This window comes from Acomys russatus, chromosome 3, assembly GCF_903995435.1.
Source record: "Acomys russatus chromosome 3, mAcoRus1.1, whole genome shotgun sequence".
Taxonomy (NCBI): domain Eukaryota; kingdom Metazoa; phylum Chordata; class Mammalia; order Rodentia; family Muridae; genus Acomys; species Acomys russatus.
This window is the reverse complement of record NC_067139.1, coordinates 37,816,063-37,838,497: the sequence shown is the minus strand read 5'-3', so window position 1 is coordinate 37,838,497 and position 22,435 is coordinate 37,816,063. Positions and strand designations below refer to the sequence as shown.

Genomic DNA, 22,435 nt, shown 5'->3' with positions numbered 1-22,435 from the left:
AGCTACAGGCCCTCGGAGGAGTTTGTGGCTAAACAGCTCTTGTCCCTTAAAATTTGCACAGGTGGTTTCCCTTCCTTTGCCCCCCCCCCGCCCCCAATGCTTGTCAATTCCTGTTTTCCAGGTGATGCTTCAGGACCTGGTAGTTACTAACTTCAGAAAACTCTCTCTGAAACACAGGTGGCTGGTCCCTCCTACCCCTGCCACACCCTTCTTACTCAAGTCACCTCTAGTCTTTGTCCACCCACATTTAATATTTCTAGAGAAAACAGAGCTGGATCTCATGTGTGCAAGACTGGAGTGGACACACAGCAAGTCAGGTTAACACTGACTCAGGGCCAGCATTTCTAACAGCTCACACTTACCTCTCCAGGTCTCCCAAGTTTACAAGGCCACCTTGGCCTCAGAAAGCTGAAAGACCAGTCACATATATCTGCCTCTTGAGCAGTCACACATACACTGTAGATGGTACCCAAAGCTGTGTCCCACCTAGGAGTGGAAAAACCCGGAGACCGAGTCCCCACACCAAGGTCTGGTTGCTTGAAAAGTCCTTAGGACTCCTGGGCTTGTGAAGGGCAACCTCTTGTCCCATCCCAGGTCCACCTCCAATCCAGCTGGGCCAAGAAATCAGTAAGAATCCTTGAAACACCAGAAATAAAAAGAGGCAGGCAGGGGTGGCTGGCCAGCCTTGTGCTCAGACTGTATTTGCACAGACACATGGCAGCTCACATTGGTCACACAGACACGTGGCAGCTTACATTGGCTTTAAATATGGAAAAGCCAGGGCCTTATGGTCCCATGCTGTCCTAACACTAGCATCAGGTCAGCCACCAGTCTGGGAAAGGCCAGGGCTAGGGTCTGGGGCTTAGGCACAGCCTTCCCCTACCCTCTTCACACACTGATAAACACTCACCCCGCCCCCAACAGGCACACACAAGGAAGGGTAGATTATTGCTGGGCACATGTCTACTTTTATGAGGGATTCTGGAATGTTGGAGGCTAATTCTAACCCCTCCTTTGGCCTGGGCTAGGGCATTTCTGAAAAAGGTATCTTCAGGATATGATTCAGAATAAGGGATAATGTGCTCTGGAGCTGGAAGGCAGAAGGCGACCCATCTTGGGCAGTGGTCTGATGGGCCCCAGTCAGCTCAGTCTGTGGTTGCACTGCGGCCCAGGCTTACAGGATACAAAGGCCCCATCTCCAGCTGTGACAAAGGCTGAGGAAAAGTGAAAGCATTGGGCAACCAGGAGGTGGCGGCCTACGTCAATGCCAGGCAGCACAAGCCTCACTTAGAGGTCCATGGTGGCCAGAGGTCTGACCTGGCCCATACTCTGCTCATCTGGGCTGGGCCTGAGAAGCCTTGAGTTTGGCACTGGCTCCTCTGCCAGCTCCTGACTCTTCCAGCCAGGGCAAGTTGCCCTGGGGTGCCATGTCCAGGGTGGAACTGAGAACGCTCTGGAAGCTATATACATTCATACAAATACATAAATACATAAAGCCCCGAGCTCCACAGAGAAGAGCTGAAGGGACGCACCTTTGTCCCAAGATGGCCCAGGCCTGGTCAAACTCAGCTGGGCCAGGGGCTGAGGGACGGAGGACACTGGGGACAGTTCCGGCTGTGTTCCCCAGGCCACGGTTTGAGTGGACAATGGGGAACACCACTGTGCAAAACTGTAAACGTCACTGAGAGTAGCTGCTACCGCCAACCACCGGTGGGGGCCTCTGCCTTGGGGCTAGAGGCGGGTGGGGAGCTCTTCCTCACTGTCGCTGCAGTTTCCACAGCAATCCTGGAGGGACAGGGAAGACATGGAGGGAGAGAGGCACAGCAGGTGCCATTAGTCACCATTAAGGCTGACCAGGGCCAGTGTTATGCCCAGAGAAGGTTTGTGGGGTTCCCACAAGGCTTAGAGCAGAAACTCTGCCAAACATGGGTGGTGTCAGGGTACAGCTTTCTGGCGATAGACTGAAGTAAGAAAGACTAGGAAGCTCCCAGGGTCTGTCAAGGCAAGGCCTTTGTCCATTCTCTGGACAGACTCAGGCCCAAGGAGACAGACGCTAAGCAAGGTTAGCAGCTTGAAGGGGTCAGGGTGCAGGGAGGCAAGCAGCAGGGAGGGAGCAGGGAAGGTGGGCACCAGACTTCTTTCTCCTACATCTCGCCTCTGTCATGGAAGGACTGCCTGGGGCTCCCCACAGTCAGGCAGCAAGGCCAACCCATGAGGAGCCCACACTGCTCACCTCTGGAAAGAGAAAAGAGGCCATGAGACCAGCCAGGCGTGGGGGACAGGCAGGAACGAGGCGCCTTAGGCACCACTGGAAGGGCTGGAAGATGCCCACTCCCAGGGCAGGAGGGCACCGGCTCTGCCTCCCACCCACTATCCCAGTGGAGCAGGCTGGAGGCCCAGGTCGGACTCTGCCAGGACTTACTTGGCGACTGAAGAGCCTCTGTAGCAATCCCTTCTTGGGGGGTGCAGGGGGCTGGCCCTTCCAGTCCAGGTCTGGGGGAACGGAGCCATCCAGCCCAAAGACATTTAGTTCCTGGAAGCACTCGGTCTCCACCATCTACTCAGAAACAGGCAGCCATGAGAGCTGGTCCCAGGGGTGCCCTACCTGGAGCCCAGCCCACTTGCAGGGTAAGCCCTACCTCATTCTGCCAGGGGATGGACACACTACCCGTGGCAAACTTCTGGTAGAAGTCTTGGTCAGTGGGCTCCAGATCCACACCTTTAACTGTAGAGAACTGTTCAATGTCCAGAACATCCTTGCAGTAAATAGCCTGGGGCTGGGGGTGGAAAGAGGCAGGAGTCAGGAGGCCTTACGTCTCATGTCAGTCACCCTTATCCTGGATCTGCCGTGAGACACCTGCACACCTGCAGCTCCCTGGTTTAGAGAGAGAGGTAAGGTGCCCGCCACCCCCAGCCCCAGCCCCGCCCTCTGAGGCAGTCTTCATCTCTGTAGACTAGGATCATGACTTCACTGTGCAGTTTCTGAACAGGCCTGGTGCTGGGCTGAGCTGGCTGTCTGCTTGTACAGGACTGCCTGGCATGTGGCTGGGGTTGGGGTGGGAAGGGGAGCATGGCTCCCTACATAGGGATTAGAGGGGGTCTCCACTCTAGTAGTCCAGTACTGGACTGGTCTTCAGAACCACCTTCCAGGGTCCTGTTGGAACTGGCCTCTGCATTTTTTTTTCTCTAACTCTAAGTTGCTTTCAAAATCTTACCACAAAAGAAGCCAATTAAAATACCACCAGGGAAGTGAGAGTTCACCTCTACACCATAGAGGTGTAGCTCAGTGGTAGAGCATTTGGTCAGTATGCTCGGGGCCTTGGGTTCCATCCCCAGCACACACATGGTGTCTATTAACCCACTTACAGTGACACACACTATTATCACCATCACGTCAGATGGCACCTCTAGCCTGGAAGAGCCTACAGGATATAGCATATATGACTTTGTAATTTTGTGGCAATGTATGTACTGCGCACGGCAGAAAGAATGCTTGAGTCTGCGAGTTCAAAACTGCACAAGGCAACATAATGGCACCTCATCTCAAAAAATAAAAGCAGGTAGCATTATTCCTGATAGCCTCACCCCCAAAAGGAAAAAAAAATCCTCATGTCAACTATGAATGAATAAAATTTATATCCATGTAACAGACTATTATTCAGCTTTTAAGAAGAATAAAGTACTGGCAAACATGTCTACGCGAGAGGCTCAAATCTTAGAGTTACAGACAGTTGTGAGCTGCCATATGGGTGCTGAGGTTTGAACCCAGGTCCTCTGGAAGAGCAGTCAGTGCTCTTAACCACTAGTCATCTCTCCAGCCCAGGCAGCACACACCTTTAATCTCAGCACTCTGAAGGCAGAGGCAGGTGGATCTCTGAGTTCAAGGCCAGCCTGAGCTACAGAGTTCCCGGACAGCCAGAGCTACATAGAGAAACCCTGCCCTCTCCTCTTCCTCATGAAAAAATTATTGTCATATGCTGGCCTAGAGGTTAAAAGCTTGTACTGCTCCTCCAGGGCATCTGACACCTCTGGCTTCCACAGGGATTTGCATGCACACACCCAAACACAGATACATATGCAGTCATGTAAGTAAAAATAAATTTAAAGATTAAAAAACAAAGTCAAGGGCTGGAGAGATGGCTCTGAGGTTAAGAGCACTGGCTCCTCTTCCAGAGGTCCTGAGTTCAATTCCCAGCAACCACATGGTGGCTCACAACCATCTATAATGAGATTGGGTGCTCTCTTCTGACCTGCAGGCACACATGCAGGCAAATACTGTATGTATAATAAATAAATAAATCTTTAAAAACAACAACAACAAAACATAGTCAAAAGCTGGGCATGGAAGTGTATGCCTTTAATCTCATCACTCGGGAGGCAGAGTCAGGTGGATCATTGTGAGTTCAAGGCCAGCTTGGTCTACAAAGAGAGTCCAGGACAGCCAAGGCTACACAGAGAAACCCTGTCTTGAAAACAAAAACAAAAAAACCCATAGTCAAGGTTGCTTTTTCAGGGCTGGAGAGATGGTTCAGAGGTTAAGAGCACTGGCTGCTCTTCTAAAGGTCGTGAGTTCAATTCCCATCAACCACATGGTGACTCACAACCATCTACAGTGAGATCTGGTGCCCTCTTCTGGCAGGCAGGCAAAACACTGAATACTTAATAAATAAATAAATCTTTAAAAAATTTTTTTCTTTTTCATCTACTGCTTTTAACATTAAGTTCCAAGATACTGACTTTATTTCTACCTTTGAGCAAGTGACCCACGGGCAGTGTGACTATTTCAGAGACAGATGATGTGTACAGAGATAGGAATCAACCTATTCAGCACCTACTGCCTGAGGCAGTACAATGAAGTCAGACCTGTGCGGCTCAAATGCCAGCTCACTAACAACGCTCACCCTCTCAGGAGGGTGAGGCCAACCGATGAGCCATCGCTCAGAGGCTCCTTCCCGGGCTCCCCCAGCTAACACTCACATCCTCCACGACCCACTCCCACACCTCACATTAGGGCTGAACCCCTCCCAAAGGTCTCTCACCATCCTCAGAGCTTCATGACACTGTTCCTGCCACACTGGCATCATGCTTGCTGTTCTGTGTCCCTGGCTGATCCTGCCGCAGGGCCAGTGCCCGCCTGCTCCTTCTGCCTGGAATGCCCGTGCCCTCACATCTTGGCAAGGCTCTCCTTCAGTTCTCCTTAAGCATCTGCTTCTCAACGCTTACCGTCTAAAATGACTACAGGCCTCATCCTTCTGAGGCTGCTCCTTTGTCCTGTCACACTGAGGACAGGCTGAAAGCCATCCCTGCTTACTGGCTTACATTGGTGTTTCTCTCCATTAGAGCATAAGGATAGCGCTGGGTCTGTGAACCTTATTATCTCCGAGGTCCAACACATATAGGTGTTCAGGTACTTGTCAAATGCATTAATACATGTGGTTGACAGCCATCGACCTATGAGCCTATCACCTGAAGATTTTCCCAAGTGCTCCTGACAAACTGTCAGTCACAGGACCCAGTGTCCACATACTTAATGTGGGGGTGGGGGGCAAGCACATGACCCAATCCTGGTCAACCAGAACTTTTTCTTTGATATTAAAGAGAAGCCTGAATTCAGGTTCTGTACAGGGAAGTGGCAGGGCCAATGGACAGAGTCTAGCAGCCCAGCACAAAGCCCAGTGATACGTCTGGCCAATCGAGCCAACAGATTCCAAACTAGGCTGAAGTTTGAGCAGGGTTTCTTCTGTTAGGCTCTGATATCTAGAGGACATTTTGCCTGCAGGTTACTCAGTCAAGATGCTTAGTTCGTGGGTAAAACTCTCTCAGAGGGAAATTCTGGGACTAGAAAGACGGCTCTGCAGTTAAAAGCATGACTGTGGTTGTAGAGGCTCTGGGTGGATTCCTCAAACACATGCCAATCAGGGCGCACAACCACCTGTAACTCCATGTCCAGGAGGATTGGAAGCTTCTGGCCTCTGTGGCAGCTGCAGTCCTGTCCACATACCCATGCACACACACAGACACGCACACACACACACATAGATATTCACAGACATACACACCTACATACACATAGACATAGATATGCACACACATAGGCATACACATAGATATGCACAGACATACACACATATATAGACATATACATAGATATGCACAGACATAGACATATACATAGACATACACAGACATGCACACACATAGGCATACACATAGATATGCACACACACACACAGGCATACACATAGATATGCACAGACATACACACATATATAGACATATACATAGATATGCACAGACATAGACATATACATAGACATACACAGACATGCACACACATAGGCATACACATAGATATGCACACACACACACATATATATGAACATGCACAGAAATAGACAAATATACTCAGTAGGCTGAGACAGAAGAATCTCTGAGTCTGAAGCCAGCTTGGTCTACAGAGGGAGTTCCAGGAGAGCCAAGACTATACAGAGAAACCCTGTCTTGAAAAAACAACAACAACAACAAAAACCCACTACCAACAAAAACACAGAACTATTCTAAGAATATGTGTGCATTTCCATCACAGGTGTGGGGATATGAGGCCGCTTTGTAGCAGCTGACTATGATTTGCCTCATGCTCTACAGCGGCATGGTTTTGCCAGCTGCAGATAAATTTCTGCAATTGTTTGGAATTCTGGGAATATTTCTGAGAATATATAAATGCTAGAGCCCCAATAAGTGGAGTGGTGGTTGTTGATGGTTCAGGGGGTTGGTCTGCAGTTTGGTAGTAGTAGTGCTTAAAGAAGAAATTAGATTCAGATCTCCCCTCTCTCCCCCCTCTCTATCCTTTCTTTCCTATCTAGTGATAGGGGGTGAAATGGGAGGGGGCGAGGGCAAAATAAAGGGTGGGAAAAAGAGGAACTCACAAAGTAGCAAAGTCTAGCTACAGACATACACAAACATACATGTAATTAAGAATAAGATAAAGATTTTGAAATAAAATTTATTTTTCCCCCTTTGAGACAGGATTTCTCCATTTAACAGAGCCTTGGCTGTCCTAGACTCACTTTGCAGATCAGGCTGGGCTCAAACTCACAAAGATCTGCCTGCCTCTGCCTCCCAAGTGCTGGTATTAAAGTTGTGTGCCCACACCCATCTTAAAATACCATTTTCAAGGAGGTAATTTTCTGCCTGAAAAGGGGCTGCTGGGCTGACCGTCATGAGACGGCATTACCATCCCAGCTTCTTTTGAAAATGGAGTATTCCCATTGAGTCAGAAAGGTATGTGATCCAGGTGTCCAGAGAGGAGGCTCTTCAGCCAACAGTTTTAGAATTTCATTCCAAATTCCTGAACAAGAGCTGCTCTCTGTCCACTGGGTGACTAACTAAGATGAGGCAAACCTGAGCTACTAGGCCACCAATGCCACTCCTTGGGAAAGATACCTGACAGGGAAGACTAACCAATCATAGTACAGAGAGGGATCCAGTCTCCTAATGCCCTGGAGCATCTCCATGCCCACCCCTCATCCTAGCCTGGCACACTACAACTCACGTTACGCTGGGCTTTTCATTTTCATAAGCCTAGGATTACTCACATACACACTCACATATCTGCATATGCACATTTGCGTGCACGTGCCACACACACACACACACACACACACACACACACACACACACATGCTCATACATAGACATTTTCCCTACATCTGCACTGACAGTGACCTGGCCATTGCTCCAAGCCTCCCAACCCCCACCCTACACCCTGGCTCTGCTTGACCATTATCAAGGGTGGCAGGACTCACATCAGGCTTAAAAGGTGGTTCCAACATTCCGGCTCCTAGCCGCTTGAAATTCAGTTTCTTGAACAGGGGGTGCTCCTTTACCTCACGGGCACCACCCCCTCGACACCCCAGACGCTCAGCAGGGTCCTTGCTGAGAAGCTGCAGAGAGCAGTGGTGGTTAGGGTACTTCTGAGTGGGTGAGGGACCCCCCCCAGCTCCGGCCAGTCAAGCCATTGCCTTGTGGTCGTACCTGAGAACAGAGCGAGCGTGCCTGTGGGGAAAAGTGATCTGAGTATTCCTCGGGCACTTCCTTGACCAGCCGTTCCACCTCTTCCCGCTTGATCTTCTTCTTCCTCTGCTGGAAGGGCGACTGGCCTGCGATCATCTCATACAGGAGGCAGCCCAGCGCCCACCAGTCAGGACTGAAGGTGTAGCGCTCGTTCTTCACCACTTCTGGAGCTGGGGAGGGGCCGGGAGTCAGGGCTGGGTCAGTAGTGAGGAGCAGCGAGGCCGCGGAGCCCAGAAACAACAGCCAGGGCATCAGTTCAAACACCCACGCCTAGGCAGGCATGCCACTGGCCTGGTGGGGACCACATCTTCTCAATGGCAGCCGATGTGGTCCTGAAGTGGGGAGGGGCACATCAACGGGCCCCATGTTGATTGTTTTTGTTTTTGTGGTGTGGAGGGGAGGTTCCAAGTGGTGGAGTTTGTTGAGCCCAGGGCCATGCAAATGCCAGGCAGTCTCTCATGAGATTTTACAGTAGAAGGAAGAGAGGGTAAAAGTGGAATGCCTTACCCAAGATGGGCCTGGAAAGCCTAGATAGCACTGTGTCACACAGGCCACATGCGAGGTCTCCACTGCCTACATCTCAGATGGGCATGCTACTCCAAGCATGGGCTGTGCAGGGAACACTGCCATGGAAACACACTCCTTTTCCCCTCTCTCTCACAGGCCCACACAATCCTAGGTGTTCAATAAGCATCCAGCAAAGGAATAGCAGGGGTTCACCAGGGACCTGGCTAAGTCTTGGTCTCCCAATCCACAAAACAATAGCGTAGCAGTGTTAGTATGGGATATCTGCTTTCGGAGGTGGAGACATCCACCCCATAATACAGGAGTGGATAGGCCAGGCCTAGAATACCAGAGTATCCAGGAGACTGCTGTATTAGGTTAAAGGGACTTACCCATGTAGCCCACAGTGCCCACTCGGCCCTTGATGGTCTGGCCCTCAGGTACATGCACAGCCAGTCCCAGGTCAGAGATCCGAATGTGGCCTGGGTAGGGGTATTGAAGCAGGCACGTTCATTGACGGGCCAACCCGCCCCATCTCACCCGACCTCGCGCTCGGGCCTTCTCACCCACCGTGATCATCCAGCAGGATATTCTCTGGCTTTAGGTCCCTGTGGAAAGAGAAAGGCAGGGTCAGATGCCCATTTTCCCGGGAGCCAGACAGAGCCAGCCTCTCATAGGTCAAGTGCCTGCAGGGATGAGGTGTTGAACATGGTGAAAGAGCCCTGCTCTCCCCAGGCAGCAGCCAAGTCAGGGGAGCAGACAAGGCCCTACACAGCCAGTGCCTCAGGAACTTCCCAGGGTAGTGGCAAATGGCTCCCATCCAGTTGGGGGGACCCACCTGTAGGGTAGGAGTCCCCAGACTTCATCATTTTTCACCAACATGAGCAAGTATTTGGGATTATGGATGGGAGGCAGCTTGATAGAAGTTATTAGAAGCAGGTGGCGTGGGATTGAGACAGGGATCCATGCCTGCCCCACTATGGAAGGTAGTTTAAAGGACTGATATCTGCCCTGCCCCAGGTTAACTAAGGCTACCTTAAAATATAACAAGTGTCTGTGTCTTGATTGATTGCTAGCCGGGCCTACAGATACTGATAATACAGATAAATTTTAAAAACAGTAAGTGGTGCCCAACGTGGAGCAGGTATCCACACTTTGTCACAGCTCCCAGAGAGCGTCCATGGGCCAGAGCAAAGACGGCTACATACATGTGGCCAGTTGGAGAGGCAGACTAGCTTGAGAAATGGAGTTAAATGCTTAGAAAAATAATAAACTACTATGGCCCCTTTCTAAGGCGCCATGGCAGGAGGCTCATGGCTCTTTTTTGGCTTTGTTTTGGTGTTTATGAATTTGTTTGCAATGAGCTTAGTCATAGTCACACTTCTCCTTAACCTCTCTAAAAAAGTTCAGGGAGAAAGGCAGAGAGAGGAGAAATGTGAGACTAAGTTACAACTAGAAAGGGAGAAGGGACTGAACTCTTCTCCATAAAGTTGGCAGCAGCTGAAGTTCTAAGCTTCTTATCTGCAAGGTGTTTGTCAGGGCTTTCTGGAAAAGTGCCACGAAAGAGAGATAACAATAACTAAATTCCAAGGAATGGTGGACAGGATTTCACTAACTAAAGCCTAAATTGGCACAAATGACCCAAGGCTTAGACTTTTATGGTTTCCTTGTTTGATTTTTTACTGAGATTTCTAAAAGTTTTGACAAAATTGAGATGAAATAGTTAAATAGGAGGTGGTGGCACCAGCCCTTAGTCCTAACACAATAGAGACAAAAGCCAGGCAGAACTCCTGAGTTCCAACCAGGCCTCCACAGGCTTGACCCCCTACTGGTAAATTGTTTACAAGAGACTGCTTAGGATTTAAAGTGATGTTTCTTTTTCTTAACAATGGATTGTATATGCTTACTGATCTAAAGGATAGATACGCACCAATCTGAGGTTTATGTTTTTTAGAAAAAGGTAATAAAAATGCTTTAAGTATGTCTTGTTGGTCAAGGTAAAGACATAGGTTGAACGGGGAGACAGACATGAAACTACAGGGCTCCCTCATAGAGAAGGGATGAGGCAAAACCACCCACAACAAATGTAAAAAGCCAGGTACAAAATACCGACGCCTAAGAAATATATTTTGTTGGTCAAGATAAGGATCAAAGCTAAAAAGAGAAACAAACATACAAGCTGCCTACGTAGGTACAAGATACATACTATATACATAAACCCTAAGATAAAATGAAAATCCATCTGATGTTTATTTAAAACTTAATGCCTTTTTCTTCTGCTCAGGGCAACTGGCTTGTTTCTAAAACGAGAAGCATTTTCTCAGGAAACAGGTTGCGGCCGAGCTTACACATCAAGCACCACAGAGCCCTAAAAAAGGACATTTAAAACTATACAATCTTATTTTTATCCCAATATGATGATAATTGTATGTTCATTGTCAATGGTGATGTTATATTTTGTCTTTAAAAGAGGTAAAAATGAAACAGACCAAAATAAAAGAGAGGCTGCTAAGTTAAGTGAGTCTATGTCTATATGAATTTAAACTACAGAACAGTTAACTTATCTTGCTAATCCCACTACATGGAAATAGCTCTGAGACTGGCTGAGACATGTGCATCCTGCATACCTAATACTTTCATAGTTTTTAAGACTATATAATGCTTGTGAGAAATTATATGTTTTCAGGATAAAAGAACTGGACATTAACACTGGATCAGACCTGACAGGATTCATTCCTTCAGCATGCCGAGACGCTGACATCCTGCATCCTTCATGTTCCAGCCCCAAGTGCTTTGGTTGCTGTTCCCATCAGAGAAGGACAGCTTCAAGACTCCTGATCCAAATTGGTCCAGCATTTCAGATTGTCCCACACAGGAAATATTAAGCCTGGAATTTCTCAACATTTAGAGACTGGACCACGAATACTGTTCTCAGCTTGTTTAACCATTTTTTTATTTGGGCCCCCTACAGGTATGTTCTACCCCAAATCAGCTTGAAGAAACTTTAAGAGAAAGACACCGTTTTCCCTTAAGGGGGGTTGGATAGATTTTTGGTTGCTTTCTTAGGCTATAGATATATACTGTCATTAAAAGGTATAAAAATAGAGGTTGTAAAGAAAGCAAGGGGGGGCTGGAGAAATGGCTCAGTTGGGGCTGGAGAGATGGCTCAGTGGTTAAGAGCACTGACTGCTCTTCCAGAGGTCCTGAGTTCAATTCCCAGCAACCACATGGTGGCTCACAACCATCTATAATGTGATCTGATCATACTGTATACATAATAAATAAAATCTTAAAAAAAAAAAAAAAAAAGAAAGAAAAAGAAAGCAAGGGGAGTATAGAGATATGTAGGGATGAGAGGACAAAAAGTAGATTATTGGGGCTGGAGAGATGGCTCAGCGGTTAAGAGCACTGACTGCTCTTCCAAAGGTCATGAGTTCAATTCCCAGCAACCACATGGTGGCTCACAACCATCTATAATGTGATCTGATATCCTCCTCTGGCCTGCAGGGGTACATGCAGGCAGAGCTCTGTATACATAATAATAAATAAATAAAATCTTTTAAAAAAAAAAAGTAGATTATTGAATCTACTCTTCAACTTGAGGTCTTAATTGTTACTCACAAATATGGTTAATTTTGATTCATTGATATAGAATTTTACATATTGATGTAAAGTAGGTTTAATTTTGATGCACTGAAATGGAATTCAGATCTGGGGTTGTTCTTCACACACTGTATTTTACTCTGGTATGGGGTATTGTACACATACAGCTCAATTCATACATGGTTTACTTCCGAGAGTCTGATAGTGTTATTGCAGGCTGTTTAGGATAATTAACTAAGACAAGTCAATTGTTGATCAGTTCATAGTCATGCCAAGTATAAGAATATGCATGCAAGGGTTAACAGATATGATTCTATAGATAGGTATGGTAAAAATAAGGTCTTCAAAATCCTCAGAGACCTACAGAATACGGGATTTGAAATATTTTTATTGTTTTAAGGATTCTTTGACAATAAGACAAGTTAACTCCTGGCAGTTCCCAGCCTAACACAAAGAAGATGATGAGCATTGAAGAACCTCCTTGTAGATATAGCTTTGAGTGTGGCAAAACAGCCACTGGACAAAAATATCCTCGTTTCTCCCAAAGACAGAATTCTGCCTAAAATGGGCAAGTCTGGATGCAGGCAGAGTTGACGGCCAGACTCTGCCAAGACAGGGTAAGCAAGTCCTGCTTCACAAATATGTCTGTCAGATATACTAGGCCAGAAGGCTGAAGATGATGCTCCAGTGTTTTAGAGAGTGTTGGGTGTCTGTTCAGGCAGCAAACTGTTTCTGTCATTTTTTCATTTTGGAAGCTGCTAACCCACACTTCCCTTTTACTCAGGTAGTTAAGTTTATTCCTTCTCAAGTCTCTGATGGGGTTGAAGACCAGATAGTTAATTTTAAAATTAAGATTTTAAGTTGTTTAGGAATTAAAAGGATACTTTTAAGTCTAGATAGATACTTTTAGGTTGATAGATTTGAGCTTTAATACATGTTGATTTAGGTTGAAATCTTTAGATTTACCAAGATAGAATAAATAATATTTTCTACAAAGTTGCCAAATACATTTTGATTAAAAATTATGTGTGTAAGTCTTACCTATTGGTTTTTATAATTTTTCACAATTGTACTTACTGTATATAAAAAATGGCCTTTTTTATTTAGACAGAAAAGGGGAGACGTTGGGGGATGGTCTGATATATTTTGATGTTAATTACTGCTTTCTGTCTGTGACACACCTTTTGCTTAATAAAAAGCCATCCCACCTGGGCAGGGCAGAGGAGATAGATGGGGCTTAGAGAGAGAGGAATTCTGGGAAGAAGAAGGACCACCACCAGGAGAAGGAGATCTGAGGGGAAGAGAGGAAGGCCGCCATGGGTTAGCTGAAGAAAGAGCACATGGCCCGCAGCATGGATGGAGAATCCAGTCCAGATGAAGAACATGAGCAAGTATTTGGAATTATGAATGGGAGGTGGCTTGATAGAAGTTATTGGATGGCATGGGGTTGAGACGGGGATCCCATGCCTGCCCCATGATGGGAGGCAATTTAGAGGATTGATGTCTGCCCTGCCCCAGGTTAACTAAGGCTACCTTAAAATATATAACAAGTGTCTGTGTCTTGATTGATTGCTAGCTGGGCCTACAGATAATACTTGTCATTTTAAAAAAATAACTGAGCCCACCTGCAAGGCAGGAATGAGCGTCTCCCAGAAATAGAATTCATATTGGAAGCCTGACTAACTCAAGGTCACAAAAATCAGAATTCACACATCGGTCAGCCAGCCAGATCCCAAAACCTAGGTCTGAAGCACTCAAATCTATCAAAGATGAGGGAGTCTGCGCCTGGTGGCAGTGTTGGCTTGTGAAAGGCAAACCCCCAGCACACTACCCTCCCACTGTCTAGCCTAACAGGCGCCTTGGCTGCCGCTATTATATCAAACTACCGCCCCGTGCAGGAAGGACGAGCCCTGGGCCAGCTGTGCGCGCTCAGCCCCACCTGTACACGATGCGCTCTCGGTGCAAGTCCTCCAGGCCACAGCAGATCTCAGCAGCATAGAAGACAGCGCGGCCTTCAGGAAAGCCAGCCTGGCCCATGTGGTAGATGTGGAACTTGAGGTCGCCTCCGTTCATCAATGTCAGCACCAGGCACAGTGCATCCTTGGTCTCATAAGCGTAGGCTAAGCTCACCTGTGCTCAGGAGACCCACACCCTCAGACAGGAGCCGTGAGGGGACGCCTGCTGTGTGCACATTCATGCTAAGGGTAGCCACCCAAACAACCTTCTGTGTGCTGCCCCTTAGGCTCAGCAGGCTTCCTGAGCCTGGAATAGCACTCCTACTCCACCCTTCTTGGGTACTGTCCAGGGCAGGAAGGGACAGGACAGAGGGCAGTCCCTCTGGCAATAGGGAGGGACTTTAGCCTGGTGGGTGGGGCATGCAGATGACAGTGTGACCCAGGCGAAGGGAGAGAGCTCCGTGTACTTACTACAAACCTACTGTTCACTTTCTCCAAGATTTGCTTCTCATTGAGTGCCATGGCCTCCCCTTTCCGCTTCTTGATTCGCTTCTTTTCCAGTTTCTTGCATGCATACATCTTGCCTGTCGCCCGCACCTGGCAGGCACACACCTGTAGCCAGGGTAGACATGAACATATGGGGGCCTGCCGTGCTCTTGCTGAAGGTGGGAGGGTCCAGGCCTACTGCAGCCAATCTAGTGTCTTCTGCATGGACACCGGGTAGCCACTCACCTCCCCAAAGCCACCTTTGCCCAGGACTCGGTACTGCCTAAAGGTGTTTTTGGTCACTGGCTGCCTATAGGCAAGGGTAAAAGAAACAAATATTTACAAAAGCAGGGCTTCCCCTGAGAAGACCCCACCACCTGGCCTATCACAGGCCGGCCCGGGAGGAGCTCACCTTTCCAGCCACTTCCACTGCAGAAAACGGTTGAAGTAGATGCTGTCGAGGTAGTCGGCAAAAGGGGCCATGCTTAGGTACTCATGGGTCAGCCTTTAAGAAAGGTTCAGATTATAGGTAAGCCCCGAATAGGCCCAATTCCCTGTCTGAAGGCCCCCCCCCCCCCCCCCCCCCCCCGTTATGTGTATGCCTCGCCCACAGAGCAGCACCTTTATTCTTGGGCCATCTCACTAATGCACCATGAAGAACACATGCATACCACGCTGAAGCAGAGAAGGGAGGCAACTGCTAAACTCAAACAGCACGGACAGGAAGAGGAACTGAGCTTGCCTCAGACTTCAGGGCCCATGGAAGCCCCTACCCGAGAATAACTCCAGACTCGTGGGTTTGGAGCCTTACCGGGTCAGCTCCTGGAAGAGATCTTTGCACGGTCCTTGCTCTAGCCGCTGGGCACAGTTAGTCACCAGCTGCCGGGGAACTTCAGGGATGAGGTCAGGACCCTAGGGACAGGCCACAGCCAGGTCAATGCTCAGGGCTTCCTTGGACAACTGCCTACTCCGAGGGTAGCACTGGCAGAGGTCTATGGGTACGAAGGGTGGCTGTGCGTAGGTAGTGCACTAGCTGGCTGACTCTTTGCCGATCTCCCTTCCTGTCGCCCCTCACTGGCAGGCTGCCTGACCCAAGCTCAGCCCAACGTGGGCTCCGTGCCCACGGTGCTGCCTGGAACAGCTCCAAGGCACTCGCTGCCCAGGCTGTGGTCACCCCTCTGCCAGTTGTCACTGGGCCCTGCCCGCTGCTGTCATCTCACCATCACTGCTCACTCACCGTGTGGCTCAGAAAATTCTGCATGAGTCGCCGCCCACATGCTTTCCGTTTCTCATCAGGGGTCACTTCATACTCAGCCTGCAGGGTGAGAGGCAAAGAAGCTTGGGGCTGGGAGGAGCAACAGATGTGGGAGTGGAGTGGGGAAAGAGCAGCGGCCAGGACCTCTGCCTGCCCTCAGCGCTGGGCTGGGCCCTGGGGCGGTGTACTCACCACCCCATCCAGGAAGGCAGTACAGCGGGTCAGCTCAGGCCTTGTGGCGCAGAACTCACGAAATAGCAGGCGCCCAATGGGCTGACGCTCGCACAGGCTGTGGTAGTCACGTTCTGCAGGCCAAGAGAGGAGCTGCTGGGTCACAGACTTAGAACTCATTGGCAGGGCACACTGGTCTATACCCCACATCTGGGATCCAATAACTTCTAGCCCCAAAGAGGGGTAGCTAATATCTTCTTCAGAACCCTCACTGCCATCTTCAGCTGGGCATCACTGTTATTCCAGTGTAGCCTGGGGCCTATGCGACCCAGAGAGGTCGATTAATTCAACTCAGTGTCACACAGCCAGGAATCTGGCCTCCAGAGCCCTGGTAGTTCACAGATACGCATGTCGGTTCTGGGATTGGGTGTGGTCTGTGAGGTTCCGGCCCAGCCCAAGTCTACACCTGTTGCCTGCTTGGCGAAAGTGCGAGAGGAAGCTGTGGCTTCCTCTGCTCTCAGCTGGGCCTCCATCCTGCTGAGCAGGGTACGTTCTACCCACATACCATCAGCAGAGGCCTGGGCCACCTTAGGTACTGTTCCAAGCAGAAGCAGGGATTGGGGTGACCCCTCTGTCCCTTCTAGAAGTAACTCTTTCCTACTGCTCTAGCTTTGATGGGTGCCTCAGGTCAGGCCTAGGTGAGGCTTCTAAGCACAGGACTAATATCCAAAGTTGTTGGCTCCAAGCTGACTTTCCTTCCTAAGTCTTTTTTTCCCACTCCCTCCAGTCCAGCCCATGCCTCCTCTCTTTCCCCCATGCCCACTCCATTGATAACAGTGAGCCCCGATTCTCTGCCCTCCACCCATTTCAGACCCAGGAACTGAAACTGGGCTGGACCGTGCAGCTTCCATCTTCCTGGACAGCCTCTCTCCCACAGTGCCCCTGTGGCTAGGGCAAGGTCTGGGATGGCGTCTCATGGGTAGCCCCCACCCCTACCCTCCAGCCCCCTGCAGCTCCACCCACACCTCACCGAGGCTGAGGCGAAGCTCCTCACACTGGCTGATGTGGGGAAACTGCAGCATCTGGCGCCATTTCTTGCTTTTACCTTTGCGATTCCCGCCACCACCTGCAAGAGCAATCAGGAACTGGGTCTCACTGGAGTTCTGAGCCACGTGCCTCCAATCTTCCCCTTAATGTGTGGTACAGAGGCCTTAGGGTCTGGTAAGGCCAAGCCTGCCATGGGACTTCTTCCACATGCTCCAGGATGCCGTGACAAGTTACTGGACATACACAGTCCCTCTGGACACCCATCCTAAGGGCTCCAAGGATGGGAACCAAAAGGTGCAATGAGGACATTTAAGCCTCACTCGACCCCCTCCCTACTCAGCAGGAATTCTACAGGTCAAGAAAGTAGACCCGGCCGGGCGTGGTGGCGCATGCCTTTAATCCCAGCACTCGGGAGGCAGAGGCAGGAGGATCGCTGTGAGTTCGAGGCCAGCCTGGTCTACAAAGAGAGTCCAGGACAGTCAAGGCTACACAGAGAAACCCTGTCTCGAAAAACCAAAAAAAAAAAAAGAAAAGAAAAAAGAAAAGAAAAGAAAAGAAAGTAGACAAGGCTGGGTGGGCAGAGGTGGCACACATCTTTAATCTCAGCACTTGGGAGGCAAAGGCAGGCGGATCACTGTGAGTTCGAAGCCAGCATGGTCTATAAAATTAGTCCAGGACACCCAAGGGCTACACAAAGAAATCCTGTCTCGAAAAACCAAAAGAACAGAAAGCAAAACAAGAAGAAAGAAAGTAAACAAGGAGCCAGGCCATGGGGATGCATGTCTTTAATCCCAGACCAGCATGGTCTACAGAGTGAGTTCTAGGCCAGCCAGGGTTATTCAGAGAACTTTGTCTCGGAGAAGGAGAGAAACTAAGAAAGAGGGAAGGAGGGAAGGAGGGAAGGAAGGAAGGAAGGAAGGAAGGCAGGCAGGCCAGGCCATGGTGGCACACGCCTTTAATCCCAGCACTTGGGAGGCAGAGGCAGGCAGATCACTGTGAGTTCGAGGCCAGCCTGGTCTACAAAGTGAGTCTTGGGCAGCCAAGGCTACACAGAGAAGCCCAGTCTGGAAAAAAATAAAATAAAATAATAAAAAAGAAGGAAAGAAAGGAAGAGGAGAAGCCAGGCTTGTTAGCACTCGTCTTTAATCCCAACATTCAAGAAGGAAGTAGATCTCTAAGTTTGAGGCTAGCCTGGTCTAAATGTCAGTCCCAGGAAAGCCAGGGCAACATAGTGAGACCCTGGCCTTAAAAAAAAAAAAAAATTGACAATGGTACCACAATAGAGAGTGTCACCTAGGATGCCAAGGTAGGCCAGCCAGAGATTCTACGTCATATGGGGCATGCTTGAGATACCAAGGGCAGTTTGGGCAAGCCCTGCAGGTCCCTAACACCAAGTGTTGCACCAGAATTATCTCCCTGCCCACAGCAAGGCGGTGGCAGGGGGCTGGCGCACAGGATGCCCCTAGACCTGCCTTATTTTACTTGGCTGAACCTTCTGGGATGCCTCCGTGCCTGACAGAAGTTAAATGTGTGTTCCTGCAGTTCCCACCCCACCTACTGAAGTGGTGACAGTGGGAACTGGGCTAGAAATCTGAAATAAATAAATAAATAATTAATAAGGCTGGGGTGGGGACTGGAGTGGTTAAGAGCACATACCTTTAATCCTAGCACTAGGGAGGCAGAGACAGGATCTCTGTGAGGCTGAGCCCAGCCTGGTCTACATAATGAGTTCTAGGACAGCAAGAGGTACATAGGCAGAGTTTCAAAAAAACCAAATAAACAAAAAACCCACACTGCAGGCAAACGGCATATCAGAGTGGGAGCCACAAGTGCCTTTGGAACAACACTAAGAATGGTGGGAGAGGGGCTGGAGAGATGGCTCAGAGGTTAAGAGCACTGCCTGTTCTTCCAAAGGTCCTGCGTTCAATTCCCAGCAACCACATGGTGGCTCACAACCATCCATATTGTGATCTGGTGCCCTCTTCTAGAGCACAGGCACACATGCAGGCAAAACACTGTACACTTAATAAATAAATAAATCTTAAAAAAAAAAATGGTGGGAGGGACTTGAGCCTAGGACCTCCTAGACCTGAGTCTCCAGTGTACACATTGGCCACCACGGCATCCCCAGCAGCACCCAAGATTCATGGCACCTTCAGAAAGGCTGTAGGGTGCATGGGAGAAACACTGTTCAGCACTCAGCAGGGCTGTATAAAAAGGTTAAGACCCAGCTCCAATTTACTGACAACCTAGGACAATCAATTTCCCTTGCTTGGCCTTAGTTTCCCCAGCACTGAACCTATCAGACCCAGGGTAAATAGTGTAGGGGAGGAGCTGCCTTCTGGGAAAGGAGCAGGGCTGGGTCCCTAATTGGGCCTGTGGGGAAGGAGGAAGTGCTGCAGTGTCCCCTTGAGAAACCCTCTGGTGGCCCTGCTACAGCCTGTACCTCACAGCCATTGCTTCACTCTGAGTAAGGAAGAGCCCTCCACCTCCTGAACCTCCAGCAAGGCCTCCCCAGAAGGAGAACTCCTCCCATTCTCCCTCCACCCAGGTCCCTCGCCCAACCCTACATTTGCTGGCCTCCCCCAGCAGTCACTTCCTCCTTCCCCTCCTCCCGGCTGTATCAAGGCAAGAGCAAAAAGTCGCATGCAAATAATATCCTGTCGTAGAACTGGCTGCCAATCTGTGGGGCTCCTCTGCACCCCGTCCTGCCTTCCTCCGGTATGCCTCTGGCACCTGGGGATGGAAGAAAACCCAACTGAGTGTGCACAAGCCCAGGGCCATCCCAACTCACCAGATTACGCACACGCTCACGAGAAAACGGAGGCTCGGAGTGGTGAGTGACGGTGGGAGAGAATTCAAGCCCTGTCCTCAAATTCAAGTTCCTCGCCTCTAACATGACTAGCGCTTACTAAAAAGGCAAAACTGACCTTTAATTCTAGCACTTGGGAGGCAGAGGCAGACGGAGCTCCGAAGTCAGGGCTAGCCTGGTCTACAGCAAGCCGAGGTGATACACACATAGTGAGACGTCTCAAAAACAGAATAAAAAAAAAGAGCCAACTGCATACATACGGCACAGGTTGCCCAACTGCAGACAGTCTATGGACACTTGGGAAGCTGGCCCCAAGCTGCCAGCTGTTCTGTGAAATGATTCTCATACAACCAGTCAGTCCATGAGCATCAGAAAACTCCATGACAATGAGGCTTTCCTTAATAATTATATATGAAAAAAGAAAAAATGATATTAAGGGACAGGAAACATGTCAAAGGCCATGCAGGAGTGCGGGGGGGGGGGGGGGGGGTCATAGCCAGTCCAGGATATAAGTCCTCTAGGGAAGGCAGTAGCCCCTACTCTTGCCATGCTATTATATGCCTCACCCAAGATCCAGCAAAGACCATGCCAAGGTGCCCACAGTGTCTGGCACAGCAAGGCAATGCCCTCAGCAGGCCAGGGCCCGGAATTGGCTAGCCCTAGGAAGTGAGGCCTGGCCCTGGCTCTCCTTACCCCTCCTCCCTGGCTGGCTGGATGACGAGGCAGAACAGAATCGGCAGATGCCCCCAGAGCCTGAGAGGAAGGCCCAGCCCCTGAGCTTGATAAGGGGCAGGAGATAAGATAGCCTCCCTTGGGCACTAGGGACCCAGCCTGCCCATCCCATTTCCAAACACCTCCCTGGGTGTGACTTGCGCTCAGCAGGCAAAGGACATCGGGGGCTGCACCACACTGGGGGCTTCTGAGCTTCCTATAAAATCTGCTGGGAATCTTGCCTAAACTTGGGCCAATTATTACTGTCTTGCAAGGTTAGTCTCTGGGCTGAGCCTCAGTTCCCACCTGTTACCTGATACAGAAGACAGAGGCTGTGACCCTTTTCCGTCTGGAAACCCATCAAAGAGTGGGAAACTGTCACCATGTCCCTCCCCCTGGAGTTCCAAAAAGAATCTTGTCCACTGTTGGTTCCCCAGCACCCTGGACAGAGTAGAGCAGTACAGGTGTCTGATGATTATGTCGCCGAGGTGGCAGTGGCTGTGAGTTTAAGATCTAGTCACCTAGGACCCTCGAAGAGTAGGTGCTAATAACATCTGGGGTGAAACCAATGAGGGCTACTCCACAGTATATCCATGTGCACACACTAAGTCCACCTGGCTGGTTTTCCAGTCAGGCTTTTAACCTTCCAGTCCCAACACCCGTTGGGCTCCCGTTTATTTCTTTGTGCACCTACCCTAACAGGCTTGCTGAATGCAAAAATCGTTACCCATTCACCCGTTTTTTAGTGTCCAGAGGCTCCAAGTGAGTGGTGGTTCTGTTGGTAACGTATGTGTGCAGAAGTTTCCCCCATGTCCGTTGGGTTGTATATGCAAAAGCCCGGTTCATTCATTCTCCGATCTTTACAGATTACCAACTTTGTGCTGTTCAGGGCATCTGGGCCTGGGGCACGTGGGGCACCTTCCTGCCTCTCACCTAGAAAAGGCCTCAGACACACGCTCCTGGGGCTCACGTCCCACTTTTTCTCTTCCTTCCCCCTTTCTCCTTCACCCCCCACACTCGCCGCGAGGGCCGCGGCGCGACACTCGCCCCTCCTTGGGCCCCGGGTTCCGGGGGCAGGTGCGGCGGCAAGCCGGAAGGGCTCAAGTCTGCGCTAAGAGTCTGGGTGCAGACTGCAGGGCACGAGGGTAGCTGGGGCCCGGGCACCCCGTGGAGCTCAGAGGTCGCACGTCCGCGATCCCCGCACCCGGGCCTGGCCGCCCGCCTTCCTGGCCTCACCTTCCCGGGCCTTGAGTAGCACCGTGTTCGCTACGATGTTCTCGAGCTCCATGGGCTGCAGCGCCGCCCGGCCCGCCAGGCCGCGCTGCCGGCCGGGACCGCCCGCGAGAGCCGGGGCCGATGGTGATCGGCTCGGCTCGGCTCCACTGACCGCGCCGCGGCCTCCCGGGCCTCCCCGGCCTCCCCGGCCGCCGCCGCCCGCCGCGCACTCAGCGCCCCTCCCGGGCCACCGGCGCCCGCCCCGCCCCGCCCTCTGTTTACTTGGCTCAGTCAATCGACGAGCGGACGGTCCCCGCGCCGGACTACTATTGGTCAGCCTCTTTCTCCTGCCCCGCCCACGGAGCCGAGAACTCTCCCCCAACGGGGAGGCGGCGGGCCTCATTGCGTCGCCTCTTCCTGGTTGGGCTGCCGGCGGGATACGGCCTCTAGGTTCGAATTTCTAGGCCTTGGTAGGATGCTGAGCTGCCAATTAGGGCCGAGCCTCTGCCTGGGAGTCGGAGGTGGGCCCTGGGGGGGGTGGAAGAGGGAGAGGGCCACGCCCCGGACCCCAAACATGTGATTGGATTAAGGAAGCGTCAACCT

General features: G+C 50.3%; 1 protein-coding gene across 1 annotated transcript; it reads right to left on the bottom strand.

The window, feature by feature from the left end:
* Window positions 1–672: 672 nt before the first annotated feature.
* Grk6 (G protein-coupled receptor kinase 6) lies at window positions 673–21,963 on the bottom strand. Its single transcript, XM_051172469.1, has 16 exons — window positions 21,854–21,963; window positions 17,078–17,173; window positions 16,069–16,181; window positions 15,859–15,936; window positions 15,433–15,533; window positions 15,034–15,126; window positions 14,868–14,931; window positions 14,607–14,747; window positions 14,120–14,310; window positions 9,148–9,185; window positions 8,970–9,059; window positions 8,035–8,243; window positions 7,806–7,943; window positions 2,640–2,777; window positions 2,423–2,557; window positions 673–1,785 (listed from the first exon to the last, which is right to left on the bottom strand). Exons 1-16 carry the CDS (start codon window positions 21,903–21,905, stop codon window positions 1,732–1,734), a joined length of 1,731 nt encoding a protein of 576 aa, XP_051028426.1. The 5' UTR covers window positions 21,906–21,963; the 3' UTR covers window positions 673–1,731.
* Window positions 21,964–22,435: the final 472 nt, after the last annotated feature.